This window comes from Hyperolius riggenbachi, chromosome 3 (genome assembly GCF_040937935.1).
Source record: "Hyperolius riggenbachi isolate aHypRig1 chromosome 3, aHypRig1.pri, whole genome shotgun sequence".
Classification (NCBI taxonomy): domain Eukaryota; kingdom Metazoa; phylum Chordata; class Amphibia; order Anura; family Hyperoliidae; genus Hyperolius; species Hyperolius riggenbachi.
In genome coordinates, this window is record NC_090648.1 from 338,826,972 (window position 1) to 338,845,985 (window position 19,014).

Below are 19,014 nucleotides of genomic sequence, written 5' to 3' on the forward strand. Positions count from 1 at the left end.
CCTTCGCACGCGCAACACTCTGCATCCAAACTGGGAGAGCTGAGCACAACGGACATGGGCGGCTGCACAGGGTTCCGTGTGTCACCCCTCCACTATGAAGACACCCGGGGGCGGGTTGCTCCGCTGCTTAACACTAGGAACGCCACTGAGCCGAGGATCTCTTTAGGAGAATCAAACTTCACCTCTGACCAAAAGGGAATCCCAAGTTCTACCAACAAAAATCTGCATGTCCCCCCCCCACCCCTGTTGGCTGTATGAATTCATCCAAACTCCATTGTTTAAGAGGATTTACCCACACCGTATTTTGTAGAATTAAAAACAATTTTTATTGGTTTCTTTTTACCTTTTTTTTTTTTTAAATAAATAAATACCAGTAATGTTCTTACTGCTGGTTTTCTCTACAGTTTATTATTTTTTTTTTTTATTTCCCACGTCTCTATGTTTGCTATAGTGCTCCCTTAATTTATGAATAAATATTAAAGCGGTTTGTAAAGAGAACTTTCACATTTCAGTATTCACAATTTCAGTGATTTGCATACAAATCAAAAAAAGAAATTACACTAAAAAAAAAAATTTCAAGCATTATTCTTAATACAGAGAATGCTTGATACAAACATGCAAGGAGTTCAGTGAGAGTCAAATTCCATGTAATAACTATTTAATAATCAACGTATAAACTGGAAATGTGGTAAATGTAGATTTGTACAACCAAGTACAGTAATTACAGTATGCAAAAAAATACTTTTATAAAAAGCATACAGACATTTCAGTGTTGAAATGATAAATTGGTTATAACATTTTGCTGTGGTCATAACTAAATAAATCTTTAGTACTGAGATTTCTTTGCCCCTCAGGACTCCAATAGGGCTTCCCATGCAGAAGCAATGCAGCTTCCCCTGCAATGCAAAGTCCTTTGAAGGAAAAGTCTAATTACAAATATAAATTCACTATTCCTTGTACACCCCAACTGCTTTCAAAAAATTTGGAGATAAAAAAAAAATACCTGTAAATGGCGGTCCCTAGCTCGGAATTGCTATTTTCATAACTAAAACAATGCAGAAAAAAAAACAGCAGCCCCCAGATAAAGGACTGACATTAATTTCTTTTACCATGCTTGAGGCGCAAAGGCATAACTTGATTTACATTTGTAAATTCACTAATCATGTACAGTACACAGAGAAGATATCCCATCACTTATTGAGTTAGGAATTTGGTGTTAAGTCTTCTATTTTGCCTTTCTTTCCCTTTAGTGCCAGTCTGATATTGTGCTCAGTAACTTCTCCTTCTGCATCAGAGCTTTCATCAGAACTGTTCTCTTCCTCTTCTTCACTGGAGTCAGAACTGCTCAGCTCCACTACAGACACATTCTGCAGAAAACATAGAGATCATTCAACATTAGCTCTATATAAAGCTGTATATAAAGAACCACTACACCCAAACAGCTTAAAGGGAACCTAAACTGAGAGGGATATGGATGTTTCCTTTTAAACAACACCCGTTGCTGCTCTGTCCTGCTGAATTTTCTGGCTGTAGTGGTGGCTGAACCACACACCTGAAACAAGCATGCAGCTAATCCAGTCTGCGTTCAGTCAGAGCACCTGATCTGCATGCTAGTTGAGGGGCTGTGGTTAAAAGTATTAGAGACACAGGATCACCGGACAACTGGTATTATTTTAAAAGGAAAAAACCATATCCTCAGTTTAGGTTCCCTTTAAACCACTCCAGCGAAAAAAATAAGCAGTTTAAATCTGACAGAACCGACAGGTTTTGGGATAGTTCATCTCCTCATGGGGGATTTTCAGGGTTTGCTTAGTTTTCAAAATAATTTCCTGAATGTGAGTTTAACAGCCAAAATAGTATACCAGCCAGCCTCCATGCTCCCTTGCACACTATTTTATCAGACTTAGCAACAGCCATTCAGGAAATGCTTATGAAAACAAAGAAAACTCTGAGAATCCCCATGAGGAGATGGACCTAGTCAAAAACCTTTCGGTTTTGTAAGATTTTAACTGCTTGTTTTGCTTGAGTGGTCCTTTAACCATTTAATGACACCCTAACGTATTAAAACGTCATGCTTTACCCCATTAACAGCAACATGACGTTTTAAAACGTCGCGCGTTCCCGCCGCCGCTACCGCCGCCGATTCCGCCGGAATCCCGTGCTGAGTGATTGGGGAAGAGGACCGAACAGTCCTCTACCCAATCGCAGTGCCTGGAGTGAATGGACGTGACCGCGAACAGCGGCTACGTCCATTCACAAAAAAAGGAAATTGTTACTGTTCAATAAAGTGTAAAAAAAAAAAAAAAAAAGGGATCACTTCCTATAACGAAGTGTTCACTAGCGCCATCTTGTGGCCAAAAAGTATATTACACATACAAAATACATACATACACAATTACATACACATTAATAAAATTACACTTACAACCCTCCCACCCAAAAAAAAAACACTTGTAAAAAGAATTCAGCTTAAAATAAATAAATAGTTTCCTTATGGACTCAGCTTTTTTTAATCTATATTTTATGGGGGAAAATTAATTTTAATTTATTACATTGGGGCTGGTAATTATGGCCAGAACAAAAAAAAAGCCAAACAACAGAAAAATAACACCTATATTTCAAAATAATATATTGTCGCCATACATTGTGATAGGGACATAATTTAAATGGTTTAATAATCGGGACAACTGGGTAAATAATATGTGTTTGTTTTATCCACAGGAGAATGTTTAATTTTAAAACTATAATGGCTAAAACCTGAGAAATAATGATTTTTTCTTTTTTTTGTTTTTTTCTCATTAAAATGCATTTAGAATAAAAATATTCTTAGCAAAATGTACTACTCACAGAAAGCCTAATTGGTGGTGAAAAAAACGAGGTATAGATTATTTTCTTGTTATAAGTAGTAATAAAGTTGTTAGGGAATAAAAGGGAGGAGCACTGACAAGTGAAAATTGCTCTGGTCCGTTAGAGTAAAAACCCTTGGGGGTGAACTGGTTAAAACTATTGTAAACTGTAATTCTAAAGATGCCCCAACTGCCATGAATCCAGCACTTGTATTCAGTTTTTCTGCATCCAATCTGCGTGTAGTGGAAACAGGCCCTGAGGCTATACAGTGCAATAAACACTGAACAGAATTTCTAAAATCCTGTCCTTTGATTACTTTTCAAACATCTCTTAAGGGGCCCATACACCTAACGATTTTCCTGCCGATATACGGCCGATTCGATCACAGTGATCGAATCGGCTGTGAAATCGCCGCGCACACCGCTGACAGAACGATCGATTTCCGTCTGCAATCGATCGTTCCCGTCGATCCGTCCATGCGGAAGATTTTTCTCGGACGCCGACGGCCGACGCAATACAGCGGGTATACATTACCTGTTTCGGCCGACGCGAGTCCGCGCTGTCTTCTTTCCGCGCTGGGTTCCGGACCGGCTGCTGCTACACAGAACTTCCTGTCCCGGCAGGAAGTTTAAACAGTTGAGCGCCCTCTACTGTTTAAACTTCCCCTGGACAGGAAGTTCAGCAGCTGCAGGAACGGTCTGGAGCCCGGAGCGGAGAAGAAGACAGCGGGGAGCAGGGGACTCGCGCCGGCCGGAACAGGTAATGTATGCAGGGGGGAGGGGGGGGGGCATGTGGGGCGGCAGCTCCACAGATTGTGACCGGTCTCAGGCTGAAACCGATTCACAATCTGTTTGCAGTAAAGATGGCCATACGATCCCTCTCTGTTCAGATTCGATCAGAGAGGGATCTATCTGTTGGTCGAATCTGATGGCAAATCGACCAGTGTATGGCCACCCTAACAAAGAAAGTGTAATAAAATACCTTGTATACTCGAATCCAAGTCGACCTCATGTATAAGTCAACTCCAATATTTGACCCTCCTAGGCTGGAATTTTTTATTGACTCAAGTATTAGTCTACCCAGCAAAGTTAATGGCTGCACTTGGGGTTCAGGAGGGGTTAATGACCGCACTGGATACAGTATTGCAGCCATTAACCCCTCCTGTCCATAAAGTGCAGCCAATAAATCCTCCAGGTCCCCAAGTGCAGCAATTATTCATTCACTTTTATGCAGCCCAGTATTTCTCCCCTTTTCCTTTCCTTGTTAGTTGTTGTAGCCAGGACTTTCAGACCTGTGCTTTCTTGGCATTTCCTTTATCAAGAAAGTGTCACTTACTGGATAAATTCGTGCAAATAGGAATGTCACTAACAGTATGCACATTACTGCTCAGTGTTGCCCGTGGCTCATGTATAAGTCGACCCCTATACTTTTATTAACCTCCTTGCCGGTTTTCCCGACCTGAGCTCGGGGTAGAAAAAACAAGCTATTAGCGGTGATCCCGAGCTCAGGTCGGGGTATGCATTGCAGAGCCTTACTTGTGGTTGTGGAGTCCTGAGCGCGATCTCGCTGCACAGCGGGACTCCAGCCTCTCTCCCCGGCAGTGTGGGGTCTTTCCCTGGCCGCCGGGAGAGAAATATAGAGAAGTTCGTTTATATGTATATTAGCGCCATCTTGTGGACAAAGAGAAAACTGCAGCACAGGAGCCCAGGAAGGTACATTTTTTATTTTGCTGCAGATCTCACTGCCAGAATGATTTTTTTCAGGTTTTAGGGTCTGAAAGAGTGAAAAAAAAATTGCACCGCTTTTAGACCCTAAAATCTGGAAAGAATCAGACCGCCAAGGAGGTTAAGCGAGTCAGACCTAAATTTCTAGACTTATACTTAAGTACATACAGTAAGCAGTTTATACTAATTCAGTAGCTGCAGTCCATACTTATGGTATTGCCACAGCTGTCTCTTCAGTCAAGAATGCAGACTGGAGCACTGCTTGTTCCAGAGTCCTGGTAGTCCAGACCATAAGACTCTGCAGCTTGTGGGCCTCGGGCAGATAAAGACACCCGTAACAAGACTCTACGTTTAGTAAATTAGATTGAAAGGCTCCCAACAGTTGTAGCAGAAGTTCGGTGTAAGAGGCTGGCTTATAGTTATGTGATTGTCTACCTTCATCATATCAAGATCTTTTCTGAAAACTGTTTTTTTTTCATTTGTTATAATAAAAAGGTTTTAGGCTATGTGAACTTGTCTAGGGGCTTTTTAGACGCTAGAAGCTGAAATAGAGGAATGGTATTGGAAGCTCTGGACAGTGAGCAGTGAATATGGATTCATCCTACCTAATAAAGTACAAGGGTCCCTGCGTCCCATGTCCGTGTGTCAGTGTTTTTGCGCTACTGAGCATGTCCTGCACTGACACAGCCGTTTGGACAGGACGCAGGGGCCAGGAGGCGACAGACCTATAGCCCGTTTTTAAATGGGCTTAGGTCACTAGTATCCAATAATGATAAGGATATTGGAGACAAATCCAATAGAAGACAATTTGGACTGGCTCTATAGACAGATGTTGAGGAGAGGTCAAAAGCTGTTGAGCACTTCACCTGCACTTGTTATCAAATCTTTAGGGCCTGAGCCAAATGACGCCGTTGTGTCCGCTTTTCAGTTAAACATCCATGTTACAGATGCTGAAAAGCGGACTCAACTACGTTAGTGGGCTCAGGCCCTAAGGGCTCATTTCCATTGCAACGCAGAGCTGCGTGGCTCTGTGTTGCTCCTCACTACCGGGTGGTGCGGAGCTTGCGATACCATTTATTATACTGAATGGGATTGCAGGCGCAATCGCCCTGAAATGCAGGCAACCATGCGCTGCAATTCAAAAGTGAATCGCAGCGCATGAATGGAAACAGCATACAGTGTAAATAGAAAACCCCTAGGAAAAGACCAAAAAGAAAGTCCATTAATGCAAATAGAAAACAAAGTCTATGCACTGTGGTCTGCTGTCCCTGCGATTGCGTTTCCATAAGCGCGGCTGAAAGCAGAAACGAGGCCTAAGGGTTAGTGTGGCCCTTGGAAGGAACAAACCAGTGGATGCGAAAGATTGTATCTACTTTTTTTGTTTATCATTTTAATGGGAACTCACTGACTAAAATTTTCATTGTTCATGGTACTGTATACATTTGGTTGACTCACTGATTGAAGTCATCTATAGATTGCTAAAAGCATAATCCTTACCATTTCAATGACCTTTTCCTCATCTTCAACATTTTCAATATCAAAGGTTCCAGAGGGAGAAGTTTCGATTTCTTTGCTAAGTTTTTCATTGGCTTGTGCCATCTGAGGCAGGAAGCTCTGCACTCTGTCCAGTACTATAAAACAAAAGGCAAACCATTTCATCATGCTGTGTGACACTGTACAGACCTGTGAGGCAGACACATTAACCAATGTATCTGCATTAATGGACAACTAAAGTGAGAAGAATATGGAGGCTACCATATTTATTTCCTTTTATGCAATACCAGTTGCCTGGCAGCCCTGCTGGTCTATTTGGCTGCAGTACTGGCTGAATAACACCAGAAACAAGCAATATTGTCAGACCTGACAATAATATCAAAAATACCTGATCTGCATATGCCTGTTTAGGGTCTTTGGCTAAAAGTATTAGAGGCAGAAGATCAGCAGAAATAGCCAGGCAACTGGTATTGCTTAAAAGGGAATAAATATGGCAGCATCCATATCCCTCTCACTTCAGTTGTTCTTTAAGCTGAAAGCATCTATGTTCTACATTCCTAATAAAACACACATTCTATAAAGTATAATCTCCTTATAGTGAACTCTGATATAGTTAAAATTTGGGTAAAGTAAACTAAGAGTCCAGGTCCTGGCCAAGCACTATTATAAGTACCGTATACTCGCATATAGGCGCCGAATTTTTCAGGACAAAAAATGTGCTGAAAAGTCACCCCCTCGGCCTATATGCGGGTCATCTGCCCGTTTCTGTGGTGGGGGTGAGCAGAATGACCTGCCAAGATGATGGGAATGTAGCGGTGATGCTTGTGCGGGCTTCAGCATGCTTCATGGATGTTCGGAGGTGCGGGCCAGCTGATTGGATTACCGCCAGTGCTGCGGGCTGTGCAGGGGAGCTGATCGGCAGGTGCCTGTACTGTGGATGAATTGCCGAAAGGGACCGCCGAGTGCAACAACTGATCTGCATTAGTATATCCTGGTTAGGTCACAGGAGGCACGATCAGAGGTCCGGGGGAGAGCAAAGCAGGAGAGATGGATGGCCAGAAACACAGCTCCGCTCTTCCGTGCACATAATCTCGCGCTCACAGCCCGCAGCACCGGCGGTAATCCAATCAGCTGGCCCGCACCTCCGAACATCCAGAAAGCATGCTGAAGCCCGCACAAGTATCACCGCTACAATCCAATCATCTCGGCAGGTCAGTCAGCACAACTCCTGCATATCAGCTGTTGCACTCCCCTTCACCCATCCACAATAAAGGCACCCATTTAGCTGGCTCCACTGTGCGCTATCCAATGCACAGCCTGCAAGCCCTGCTTGGCACCAATGGAGACTGGTTTTTCTGACTCCAACCAGATCAAGCACAGCGTGCAGACTGAACAGGGTGTTCTGCATCCACTCCACCTAAACTAGCTGCCTGCTTGTTACAGCTAAGTGACTGTACTGACAGTAAAAGATCACCATGATAACCAGGCATTTTTCTTTAAGAATGAGGTCAGTAATGTAGCTTTCAGCTATGTCGATCATGTGGTGAGAGTTCTGTGTGCAGAGTGCATACACAAGGCACATGACGTTATATGATTACCAGTACATTTAGTAAAAAGATTACCAGTTAAATGGTGCTGGCTCCTGCATCTGTTTCATACAGATGTGATCTCTGCAATAATCACCATATGAGATGCAACAACCACCCCAGTGTTGTCCTGTCCTCGGCTTACATGGAAGTCAATCATTTTTTCCTGAATTCTGAGGTAAATGTTAGGGGGTCGGCTTATATGCGAGTTGGCTTATAGTAACGGCTGGTATAGCAAACTCTGATAAAATAGAACCTCTGTTATGGTAAACCTGTTTTTTGGGCCCCTCTAGTATTTTGCATCCAGCTATAGTGAAAAGCGAAAATTGCGCAAAAGGTGGATCAGCGCATCACCAAATGGCCTACAATCAGAGGTGCGCTGAGCCCCCCCAGAAACTGCAAACGCACCTTGAACCCAAACAGACGCTCTGCATATTATACACCAAAAGCAAGGCTGCTAAGTGGGAGCAGCTGACCAAAAATGAATTAAATTAGTACATAGCAAAGAAATGAACAGCGCTACTTAAAAACAGATAAGTGCCTACCTGCAAGAGAGTGCAAGCCCCACTTGTGAAATAAAATACACACCTAGCATACACATAACCTGTCTACCACTGGAGGATGTTGGTTTCCTGTAACAGCTTGCATGCAACTTGTTAAGTACTCGTCCCTCCCACTGCGGAGAAGTCATCCCCCTATGGGAGGGGACCTAACGCTAACTAAATCCTAACCCTATGCATATGCATAGCCTGGGTGCGCTACCAAGTAAAATCGAAAATTGCGCAAAAGGTGGATCAGCGCATCACCAGGCTGCCTCCGAATGGCCTACAATCAGAGGTGCGCTGAGCCCCCCCAGAAACTGCAAACGCACCTTGAACCTAAACAGAAGCTCTGCATATACATCGGAGGCGGCCTGGTGATGCGCTGATCCACCTTTTGCACAATTTTCAATTTTACTTGGTAGCGCACCCAGGCTATGCATATGCATAGGTTAGGATTTAGTTAGTGTTAGGTCCCCTCCCATAGGGGGATGACTTCTCCGCAGTGGGAGGGACAAGTACTTAACAAGTTGCATGCAAGCTGTTACAGGAAACCAACATCCTCCAGTGGTAGACAGGTTATGTGTATGCTAGGTGTGTATTTTATCTCACAAGTGGGGCTTGCACTCTCTTGCAGGTAGGCACTTATCTGTTTTTAAGTAGCGCTGTTCATTTCTTTGCTATGTACTAAAGTGAAAAGTGGGCGGGAGCATGTGTTATATGTCAGTCAGTGCCTGCTCGCTACTTGCACACAACTCTGGGCTGTGTGAATTACCTAAAAAGCACCAGTCTGTTAGACTTATGCTTCCTATGAAAGCTGCCACCTGATTACTGAGAGAACTGCCGATCCTCTGGGACTTGCTTGTGCATGTTTGCTACGCATGTACAGTACAGTACTTGCTTGTGCATGGCTGCAACACTACAGATATCATCCAGGCTGCAAAGAAATGTGAACTCAGAAGCACACTATAAGTACTGTTCCTGCATTAACCTCCTTAGCGGTAACCACGAGCTATACTCAGGGTGGAAATTGGCAGCTCAGAGCGGTAACCCCGATCTACACTCGTGGTAGCTGCGGGGAGGTCCATGCAGAACATTGATCGCAGCGGGCATTCTCACTCACCTCCCGGGCGATCCAGATGCTGGCGGCCATTCTTCTTCCTGTCCACGGAGGCTCTGCATCCCCCTGGTGAGATCGCTGACTGTCGTCATGACGACAGCCATCAATCTCACTATAGGGTTACAGCACTACCCGGAGAACGGAGGGAGAACTGCAGCGCTGGATCCCAGGGAGGTGAATACGTGCAGGGGCTGCTCCAGGGTCTTTCATGGTATGATTTTTTTTCATGCTTTTAGGGTCTAAAAGCACATTAAAAAAATTGTACCAGTTTTAGACCCTAAAATCAGGAAGAAATCATACCGCCAGGGAGGGTAACACATGAGATCAATGCTTCCTGTGCAAGCTGTTGTGTGATTATTGCTTGTACAATGTGCATTATGATCTAACTTACACACTGTCTGTACTTGCTTGCTTAAGCATTGAAAAGAAAAAAAAAAAAAGAACTCCCCAATTTATTGACTGAATTTAAGTTAAGTATTCTGTACCTTTACATTCACATTCACTGCCACATGTTGTACAAGGGCCAATATGCTCAGAAGCCAAATAACCTGTCAGTTTAGTTTGGGTTGTGCTTAAAAAGCACTAAAGGAAATGTACACATCAAAGCAAAACATATTTTAAAACTTTGGAATGAGGAAGGAAAAAAAACGCTTCAGGTTTTAAAGGACTTACGAGGTGAAATTTGTAAAAAAAAAAAAAAAAAAAAGTTCAGTACCTGTGTTTATTCTGTATCCACGGAGGACGCCAGCCGAGCCCTCTGTTTACTTCCGCTGCTCTGTGCCAGATCCTCGTCGGCTCCCAACCCCACCGTATGGGTCGGGCTCTTATTCTATAGGTAAAATGGCCGTCAGAGCTTGCCACGGCTGCGCAGTCCGCATAGACTCCTCCAGCCGCATCCTCGCTACAGGCCGTCTCCTGTGCGTGGATCGGGAGGAGTAAGAGGGGAGGCCCTAGAGCTGCGGTCTATGTGGATTGCGCAGCAGCGGCAAGCTTCGGCGGCCATTTCACCTGTTGAATGAGAGCCCGACCTGGACGGTGGGGTTGGGAGCCAACCGGGGGTCTGGCACAGAGCGGGGACCCAGCAGAAGTAAAGAGAGGGCGCGGATGGCATCCTCCGTGGATACAAAATAAACACAAGTACTGAACTTTTTTTTTTTTTTTTTTTTTACTAATTTCACCTTGCAAGCCCTTTAACATCTGCATCCTGTCTTGTAGACTTCCTGTAACTGGGATAATAATTGATGCAAGATTTCCCACAAGGCAAAAGTCCCACCCATCTGTCTAAATGAAAAGGTAGGACTTGGATCAGGGACCACAGAGCTCAATGGCTGTATATCAGTTTGTAATATGCATTCAGTGTACTTAGGGTCACAGTCTTACTATAAAAAGGTGCCATCTAACTTACATTAGTCAAAATATCCTCCCAAAATGGCTGTAAACATGCAGCAAAATGAGAGTTCAAATGGAGACTGAAATTGAAAATGAACTTACTGCTACTTCTTGGCATTCTGACAGTTGGAGACGGTGCACTTTTGTTCTGCTTTGGATTTACAAGTAATTTGTTGTACAGACCTTTAGGAGGAAAATAAACAGACAGGTTATATTACATAAGAATGACTCATCTGTGTCAAACAAAAGGTTAGTCAGGTGATATTACAAGATGTGAACTGCAGAAACTCAGTGAACACAAAACTGAAATATTGTACAAGGAAGAGAATTGGGTACTACTCTGTTAGCTGGGCACAACCACTAGGTGGCGTTAATTACTATTCCCCCTCCAGGCCGCCATGGATAGTAGGGAAAGATGTAACTCTGCTGCCAGCGATCGCTGGAGTTTTATCAACACCTAGTGGTTGCGCCCGGCTAACCGAAAAGAAGCGAGAATTGTTCTACATCTTCTGATACATACTCATCTACCACAACTGAAAGCTACCATGCATAGATCGGTTGTCTCAGCAAATTTGGGCACTTTTAATTTTCTGGTGAATTTTTAACCTGACTTTGCCAACTTATAAATGGTTTGTGAATTCTGGACATGGTGTAGAAGCTGATCAGCGATTGTGTAGTTTGGTACTGCATCAATAAGTACAAAGCCGGAAAGGGGTTCAATCAGTTTCAATCAGGCATCAGCAGAAATTTGATCAAGGGTTCATAGCTATACTAAGTTTGATGATCAGCTTGTTTTTACTTGAATAACTTTAACTATGTCAGCAGTATTTAATTACTAAAAAATAACTAAAAAAAATAAATAATTAAACAATAATGCTGAACACGAGGCGTACAAGGTTTTCTCTTAGTGCTCCTGCGCAGGATGCTCGACAATGGGAATGTGAACAAGGATGCGCGTGACCAGGGCCGCACAGGCGCAGTGGCCCGCCAACTTTCAGTCGGCCGAAAACAAAATCCCCAAAATCTGTCCGGGACAGAAAAAACAACTGAGGGCTCTAGGTGAGCTGGGGGGTATTTATGCTGCCTGCATATCTGCTATGCAAATTTTTATCTTTTAGCTTCCTGTCCAGTGTGAGGGAAGGGAGACAAGTCTCAAGAGGGGGTGCTGTCCTGAAAGACGTTCTGGGAAAACAAAACTAAGTCATGGCGTGGGACTGGAGCATCGTCGAGGACCTGCGAAGGCACAGCATGGATGCAGGGGGCTTGAGGAAGCCCCAGGTAAGTGATTTTTTTTCTTTAACACAGTTAAGGTTCCCTTTAATCAAAGGTAGGGAACCTTGGCTCTCCAGCTGTGATAAAACTACAAATCCCAGCATGCATTTGCCTTTATTAATCATGAGTGTGGCTGTCAGACTCATGCAATGCATTGTGGGACTTGTAGTTCCTTAACAGCTGGAGAGCCAACGTTCCCTACCCCTGCCTTTAATCAATGCATCACTTTGTGGCTGAGCTAGGCATGTCCTTTAACTCAGTATAGCAGTCTCTCACTTTTTGAAATGAGAAGTCTAAAGTTACAAAGGACCAGGACCCTGATCTATGTAGAAACAGAGTTTTTGAACGTTTCCAGCCTGTGTTTGGTCACATAATGATGTCTCGATGATTCAAGTGCCTCCAATTTTAGATTCTAGAAAGGTAGATCACAATTGTTTGTTGCGAGTCTGAATTGTTTAAAGTTGGGAATCTCAAATTTATCCCAATTTTTTTCCAACTACAGTGCCCATTTGGTTCTATGGGACCAGGCAAATAACTTGGCTCTCCATAAATCATGCAGGTCCTCCAACCCTGTCTACTTGTAAGGGTCCTTTGGAAATCATTTGGTTGGAGTTTCAAGCTAGCCCTTCCCACTCATCCCCCATGACCATACATCTTGGCTGCCCCTGTTGAGCCTATGACATCACCTTATAACTAGCTCTCATGCTGTGGTTGTTCCCACAATGGGCTCTATTCACAAAACCATGTGCGGTAATGTTTTTTTGGTCGTAAACTTACCGCCTGCGGAAAACACCGAATAATTTCCACATTCAGTAAAAATGTTCCGCATGTTTCCCGCATGCGGGAACAATGTGTAAAAAAATTTGGGAAACATGCGTAATTACATAGTAAACATGCGGAAACCATGCGGAAAAAAAGTTGCATTTAAAAAAAAAAAAAAAAAAAAAAAAAAAAAAAATTAAAGTCCACCAAACACAGCACCCAGACTCCATTTAAGTAAATGGGAAGCGAAATATATCACCAAGTACTAGTAGGTGATAAAAATTCGGTAGTTAAGTCAAAAATAAGGCACCTATTTTTTTGTGAATTTGGATTTTTTTGCGGAACCTACCGACATTGGCAGACTTTTACCGCATTTTTTACGCATTCGGGTAATTCATGCGCAAAATTTTACGCATGAGGTAAATTTAATGCGTAAACATTTGTGAATGTCAAGATGTTTTTTTTTCAGTCGGGAATTTACCGCAAGTGCATTTCCGCATGCGGAAAATCATTGAGAATAGAGCCTGTTGGGCTCTATTCTCAAAGAGGCCAAATCACCGCCAAATATTACCACAAAATTAAGGCCGGCGGTAATCTCCGCATTTTTTATGCATTCCCTAACATTTACTGCATGTTTCCCGCATGCGGTAAAAGTGCGGAAACGGCAATTAAACGTGTGGTAAACAAGCGGTAAACATGCGGTACAAAGGTTGCATGAAAAATAGTTTAACTTCCTGGGCGATAATACCGAGCTGAGCTCGGGGTATATCGCGCAGGAGGATTTCTCAGGCCCTGGTGGGCCGATTTGCATAATTTTTTTTTTCGTTACACGCAGCTAGCACTTTGCTAGCTGCGTGTAACTTCCGATCGCCGCCGCTCCGCCGCGCAGCCCCCCAGACCCCTTGCGCAGCCTGGCCAATCAGTGCCAGGCAGCGCTGAACAGGGCCGGATTTGGGGAAAGGCATCCAAGGCTGGTGCCTAGGGCGCCAGAGTCCACCAGAAGGCGACGGGCGGGTGGTGACAGGTTGACTTCACCTGTCACCAGCCCTGAAATCTGCTCCCCAAGTCCACAGCCTCCACTTCACCGCTGCTGCACAGCGCTTCCTGTTGCAGCGCTATACCACTTCCTGCTAGCAGCGGGCAGCCGCATAACTTTGCTTAGCCGCCCCTCCCTCTTCCCGGAGAGCAGGAGCTGGTGCAGATATCCATTGTCCTCATCCTCTTCCCCCCTCCGTCCCCTCGCAGAGTGGCAGCAGAGTCACGCACCGAACTTTCAGCGCTGAAGATTCCTCTGTCTCCCTGTCAGTGTCAGCCTCTGCAGTGCATCTCTCTCTCCTTCTGGTGATTCCCATCATGTGACTCCCCGGTAAAGTGTCGGTGAGTCACATGTGAGAGACGCCGACTGGATTGAGAGATGCACTGCAGAGGCTGACAGTGGGACAGAGGAATCTTCAGCGCTGAAAGTTCGGTGAGTGACGGAGGGAGGAAGAGAGGATGAGGACATCCGCACTGGCTCCTGCTCTGCTGGGGGATAGGGGGCAGAGGTGATGGGGACAGCATCGGGCTTCCTGCACTAAGGGGGAGGGGGGGGGTTACAGGTGGACAGCATTTGGCTGCCTATACTAAAGGAGGGGGGACAGCATCTGGCCACCTATACTAAGGGGGGTAAGGGTGGGACATTATCTGGCTACCTATACTGAGGTTGGGGGGGGGGGGGGTTAAGGGGGGGAACATCATCTGGTTACCTGTACAGGGGGGGGAGGGAGGGGCGGTCACAGCATTTGGCTACCTATAGTAAAGGAGGGGAGGGGTGTCTGTACTGAGGGGGTGGGGGCAGCATCAGGCTACCTATGCAAAAATGTGTGTGGAGGGGGGAGGTGACAGAGTCTGGCTGCCTATACTGGGGGGTGGGGGATACATAATTTGGCTATCTACACTAAGGGGGGGGGGGGAGACAGCATCTGACTACCTTTGGGGTAAGGGGTGATAGGGACAGCAAGCATCTGGCTGCCTATACTAAGGGGATGGGGCAGTATCTGGCTGTGCCTATAGTAAGGGGGAAAGAGTTAAGGGCTGATAGCATCTGCTACCTATACTAAGGGGGGGGGGGGGGGAACAGCATCTGGATGCCTATAATAAGGGGGGGGCAGCATCTGGCTGCCTATAATAAAAGGGGGACAGCATCTAGTTACGTATACTAAGAGGGGGGAGGAACACAACATTTGGGCAGTTGGCTACCTATACTAAAGGAGGAGATGGGGTGTCAAAGGGACAGCGTCTGGCTGCCTATACTGAGGGTGGGGGGCAAGGAATCTGGCTACTTATGCTAAAGGGAGGGGGGGTGACAGCATCTGGCTGCCTATACGGGGGTGTGGGGGCAGCATTTGCCATCCTATGCTAAAGGGGGGACAGCATCTGACTACCTATACTAAAGGGGGGGGGGGGAGGTCGATCGGGACAGCATCTGGCTGCCTATACTAAAGATGGGGGAGAAAGTATCTTGCTGCCTATACTAAGGGAGAGGGGGATACAGGGGGACAGCATTTGGCTGCCAGTGCTAAAATGGGGGGTTGACAGCATCTGGCTGCCTATATTAAGGGGGGCTGGGGGAGCAAGGGGCACAGCATTTGGCTACCTATACTAAGGGGGGCTGTGGGAGCAAGGGGGACAGCATCTGGCTGCCTATACTAAAGATGGGGGAGAAAGCATCTGGCTGCCTATACTAAGGGGGGCTGGGGGAGCAAGGGGGACAGCATCTGGCTGCCTATACTAAGGGGGGCTAGGGGACGGGGGCGGCTGGTGACAGTGGGCCTTGGGCGGTAAAAGGTACAAATCCGGCCCTGGCGCTGAGGGGTGGATCGGGACTCCCTCTGACGTCACGACGTCCATTACGTCATCCCGCCCCGTCGCCATAGCGACCGGGGAAGACCAGCAGGATATCCCGTTCTGAACGGGATTTCCTGCTTACTCTGATCGCCGAAGGTGATCGGAGTGGGTGGGGAGGATGCCGCTGCGCAGCGGCCATCATGTAGCGAGCCCAGGGCTCGCTACATGATTTAAAAAATAAAAAATTAAAAAAAAAGTGCTGCGCCCTCTCCTGGGCGATGTAATTGTATCGCCCAGAGGGTAAAAAAAAAAAAATGTCAACGTCCACCAAGCACAGCACTTAAAGGGAAGGTTCAGGGAGGGTGGTTAAAAAATAAAAATCAATTTCCACTTACCTGGGGCTTCCTCCAGCCCGTGGCAGGCACCCTCGCCGCCGCTCCGCGGGCTCCCGGTGGTCGACCCGGCCTGGCCAGGCCGGCTGCCAGGTCGGGCTCTTCTGCGCTCCAAGGCCCGGCACTTCTGCCTCCCACGCCGGCGCGCTGACGTCATCGGACGTCCTCCGGGCTGTACTGCGCAGGCGCAGTAGTTCTGCGCCTGCGCAGTACAGCCCGGAGGACGTCCGATGACGTCAGCGCGCCAGCGTGGGACGCAGAAGTGCCGGGCCTTGGAGCGCAGAAGAGCCCGACCTGGCAGCCGGCCTGGCCAGGTCGGGTCGGCCACCGGGAGCCCGCGGAGCGGCGGCGAGGGCACCTCCTGCCTGCCACGGGCTGGAGGAAGCCCCAGGTAAGTGGAAATTGATTTTTATTTTTTAACCACCCTCCCTGAACCTCCCCTTTAAGCCTCCAGACGTCATTAAAATCAATGGGATGCGAAATATATCACCTGCTACTTGTAAAAAAAAAAAAATCGGTAATTAACGCTGAAATAATGCATCTGAAATATTTTGTGAATGTGTTTTTTTTGGCAAAAATACCGACTTTTGCGGAACTTTTTCCGCATTACTTCCGCACATTTACCGCATGCGGAAAATTTTTTGAATCTCAACATGGCGATGTTTTGGTCACAAATTTCCCACACTGACTTTACCGCATGCGGGAAGTCATTGAGAATAGAGCCCATTGGGCTCTATTCTCAAAGAGCCAAAAGTACCGCAAAATTTTACCGCTAAATTCCCGCCAGCGGTAAACTCCGCATTTTTTCAGCATTCACTAACATTTTCCGCATGTTTGCCGCATGCGGGAAAAAAGATGCGGAAACAGCCATTATTCATGCGGGAATGATGCGATAAAAAGGTCGCATGAAAAAGTGTTTAAAAAAAAAAAAAGTTAAAGTCCAGCAAGCACAGCCCTTAAGCCTCCACACTTCATTAAAGTCAATGGGATGCGGAATATATCACCTACTACTTGTAGGTGATAAAAAAAAATCGGTAATTAACGACGAAATGATGCGCCTGAACAATTTTGAGAATTGATCTTTTATTGCGGAAAATACCGACTTTTGCGGAAAGTTTTCCGCATGAATCCCGCACTTTTATCACACTTTTTCCACATGCGGAAAAAACATGCGGAACATTTTGAGAATTCCAACTTGACGGTATTTTGGGTGCAAACTTTCCGCATGTACTTTACCGCATGCGGGAAGTCTTTGAGAATAGAGCCCAATGTGGGAGGTTTGGGGTAGATGCACAAGATGACACCAAGCATGTGCTGAAAGTGGGGGAGCTGTGGTGGTGTCCTGTAGAAATCTAAGTAGAGGCAGCAGCAGGGAGGATCCATACACAATGTGAAAACAGCCCACATTGATCAATAGGTCCTTTCACATAGAATGTGTGCCCGTATTTACAGAAACGTGGTGCTTTTCCCAATTACTACACCTGTATTTTCATTATAAAGAACCACAATGTGACCAGGAAAAATGAGTATTTTACCCATATAAACTCGCAAGCTCCATATTTACATGTGTACCCCAAGCTACATTGACACTATTCTGTTGTGTTAGTAAATGCATTTTGGCGTATCTTCTTTAGGGGACCCAGCAGAAATCCTCATAGGGAACAGAGTTCTCCAATCACAATACCCTCTTACATCACAAAGCAATGTGATGGGCCAAGTAGTGTGGGCATAGATTACTAGAACCTATTGGAAACCTAGCAGTTCGAGAGGGTGCTGTCCACCCAATCAAATTAGCTGAATCTCCCTTTAGGTCTCCTAAAGTAGACTAACACCTGCATTTTTGCATGAGCATTTTCGATGCATGGTGTTTGCAAGCATTTAAAGTGTGTGCATTCACATGTCTATCTCATCATGTCACATGTCAGTTCGGGTATCCTTTAAGTTAACTGTTACTAAAATAAACTAACTGAAAGAAAAACTTTACTTGTTATGGTGATACAGTAATTTACACTAGCCACTTCCAATATATGTGCACGATAAGAATTGACATTACCTCCTGAGGAACCAACTTCCAGTAGCTCAGCAGAATAGCCCAGCTTCTCTCTCGGTCCCCCTGCAGCCTCCATTTCCCTGTATCAAAGCTTTGCTAAACAGTCAGGATCAGAAGCATGGGAACAATCCGTGGGCTGGAGGAAAGTAGACGCAGCAGTATGATGTCATCATTTACTGCCAAATTATCAGCGGCCATGTTATGTAAGGGAAAACCTTCCCTTGAACATTTTTTTTCTTGCATCTCGAGTGATTGTAAGTAAGTGAATATCTTTCAATAACTACATAAAAACGAGTTTTCTTGTGTTACGCGAAATATTACTTCGATAGTCAGCAGACGGTGGAGCTGGTCCTGAAGGACGTTACTGAAGTGGTGACGTGTCAGTCACGGTGTGTACACAGGCCTGTATGACAGCTGTGTCTGGGAGGTGACAGGCGGTGACGACAGAGGCAGCCTTCAGCCACCTGCACAATGAATCCCGCCCATATGACAGTGTTCTGTTGATTTCACATCCCTGTCAGTGTAAAGCCACGCCCACTCTCTTCACGCCGGCGCAGTCATCAGCCTTCAGACTGCTTACCGGGGACTGGAATGACTGGGGGCGATAACGGCAGCATGGAGCTGGGGCAGGAAGAGCCGCTAGCCAGGTAATAGCGGTGTGCTGGTGTGAGGAACGTGTGCATAGGATGCGGGGGTCTCCTGTGTACACAGTGCTTTACGTGACTGTGCTGTAAAATGGGGATACTCTACTCCTGCTGTGTTGTCACCTGTGTCATGAGAGGTGACAGAGCACTGGCTGCCTGTAGAGGACTAATGGAAGCTGACGTCTGTTTGTTAGCTACAGATGATGTTAGTAGTACCGTATTAGCTTTACTTCAGCTTCTGCTGTGCCAGTGAGGTTACTGCTCATGGCATGGTTGGGGAGGGGGGGGGGATGTAGAGTCACCAGCAGCGTGCCATGAAATGTTGCAACACCAGTAATAAAGTCGTTCCTTGTTTTGTGCACAGGACTG

The 19,014-nt window shown here is 45.7% G+C and overlaps 2 protein-coding genes across 2 annotated transcripts in view; one reads left to right on the forward strand and one right to left on the reverse strand.

Annotated features, from left to right (window-relative positions):
• Window positions 1–641: 641 nt before the first annotated feature.
• Window positions 642–18,490, reverse strand: NOPCHAP1 (NOP protein chaperone 1). Its single transcript, XM_068276914.1, has 4 exons — window positions 18,005–18,490; window positions 10,802–10,882; window positions 6,069–6,202; window positions 642–1,367 (listed from the first exon to the last, which is right to left on the reverse strand). Exons 1-4 carry the CDS (start codon window positions 18,075–18,077, stop codon window positions 1,203–1,205), a joined length of 453 nt encoding a protein of 150 aa, XP_068133015.1. The 5' UTR covers window positions 18,078–18,490; the 3' UTR covers window positions 642–1,202.
• Window positions 18,434–19,014, forward strand: part of SLC41A2 (solute carrier family 41 member 2) — a 184,229-nt gene continuing 183,648 nt past the window's right edge. The window contains exon 1 of the mRNA XM_068276912.1: window positions 18,434–18,648. The gene's annotated coding sequence lies outside the window, so the exon portion shown is untranslated. The remainder of the gene's footprint in view (window positions 18,649–19,014) is intronic.